General features: G+C 41.8%; 1 protein-coding gene across 1 annotated transcript; it reads right to left on the reverse strand.

Annotated features, from left to right (window-relative positions):
* Nucleotides 1-996: 996 nt before the first annotated feature.
* LOC111023512 (uncharacterized) lies at nt 997-1,650 on the reverse strand. The gene has a single exon (XM_022300970.1). It carries the CDS (start codon nt 1,648-1,650, stop codon nt 997-999), a length of 654 nt encoding a protein of 217 aa, XP_022156662.1.
* Nucleotides 1,651-1,880: the final 230 nt, after the last annotated feature.

The following is a 1,880-nucleotide window of genomic DNA, read 5'->3' on the forward strand; positions in this document are numbered from 1 at the left end:
TTCCCTATGCTCAGTCGACTCCCGAACCAAAAATATGTTTTCGCAGACCAAAATTTTAAAATAGGTGATCAATCACAGCTCATAGATGATTGGTGGTGACTCCAAACCCTTATCTCGAAAGAGACCCTTCAGGGGATGACGTCGGCCGCTCCGCGTCGCGATGACGTTGCGACAAATATCATCAATGAAAACAATCACGAAGGTATCCAGGAACTCCTTAAAAACTTTGTTCATTAAATCCATGAAAACTGCTGGTGCATTTGTCAATTCAAAAGACATTACAATGAACTCATAATGCCCATACCTAGACCTAAAAGTCGTTTTAGGAATATCTTCCTCCTTTATTCTTGTTAGAATCCATATAAATGAATTAAATTTTCCCAACCCATCAGCTTAAGCTTTTGGGTTGAGTGGTGGTTTGTTCATTCTTAAGATGGTATCAGAGGTGGATGTCCTATGTTCGAATCCCTGCATTGTCGTTTCCTCCCCATTTATTATGATTTAAATGAATTAAATTTACCCAACCCATCAGATGATATCCTGATCGCAAGTCGATCTTGGAAAATACTCCCTGAGTTTGATCAACTTCTTCACTTTCAATGCTCAATGACCAAGAATAGGTAGCGTACCTATCACTACAGCATTTGAGTTCTCAGCTTCCTGACGTGTAGTGGCGAACACCTTACCCTGCTGTTGAGTTGAATTTCCTATAGTTGCCTGGTTGGAATTCAAGGGTTGGCTTACACCACCTGCAGTATTTCTCTAATGGCAGTTTAATGCCACATGCCATTCTTGGCCACATTTAAAACATACTCTAGTTCCCGACAAACATCACCCCCAATGACACTTCCCACAAATACTACATATTGGTTTTTCGTAACTAGGGCCTTGTTGTCGATTAGGTTGTTGTCTTTAAACATGAGCTTGGTTCGTCTTGCCAGATGTATGTTGAAATCGGTATGAGTTTGAAGATGAATGATCAAATTTTCTCTTTTGTCATAAGGACGATCCTGGTCCTAGAGGCACTTGGGACCCACTTGCTGAACGATTGTCAATCAATGCAGCCGTACGAAGTGCTGTAGCATAGTCTGGTGGAGAGAGGGTTGCTACAAAGCCTTTATTCTCATCCTTCAAATCTATTATAAATCGTTCACACTTCGTAGCCTCTGTGTCTACTAACTCAGGGGCAAAACGGGACAATTTTGTGAATTCTCTGTCATATTCCTCCACTGATCTATTGTCTTGCTTCAGGTTCAGAAATTCAACTTGCTTCCTATACCACGTGATCGCTGGGTAATATTGTTGGAAGAAGGCCTCCTTAAACTGCAACCAGGTAACTGGGCCTCCACTCACATCGATAGGCCTTTCTGTAGACTCCCACCACAAAAAGGCATCATCTTTTAGCATAAAGACATCACACTGCACTTTTTGTTCCTCCAGACACCTCATATAACGAAAGATGGTCTCCATCAATGACAACCAAGCCTCTGCCAACATTGGATCTACAGATAGTCCATCAAAAGAGCGAGGATCGTACTTCTTAAAATCTCGTAGATATTTAGCTTCTATTGATATGCTCCCTCGATTCTGAGTCAATTGTGTCATTTGATTAGAGACAGTTGTTTGAACAAGTGTCTGCAAAGTCTCCATCATCAAAGACGCTATTGTAGGCTCTGCTTGTCTAGAAATTTGACCTACTGGTGGATTCTCCGTCTGACCGAGAGATGGAACCACTGGTGGATTCTTCGTCTGTCTGAAGTTTGGTTATTCTCCTTTGACTCTACTGTATCAGGGACAGCATCTCTATTTAGCCCACTCCGTCTCACAAACCTTCTTCTACGTGGAGGCATATTCTAATACCACAACAGTGTTCAACTTAG

The sequence above is a fragment of the Momordica charantia genome (assembly GCF_013281855.1).
Source record: "Momordica charantia cultivar OHB3-1 chromosome 7 unlocalized genomic scaffold, Mcharantia_2.0 BLBB01000007.1, whole genome shotgun sequence".
In the NCBI taxonomy this organism is placed as follows: Eukaryota; Viridiplantae; Streptophyta; class Magnoliopsida; order Cucurbitales; family Cucurbitaceae; genus Momordica; species Momordica charantia.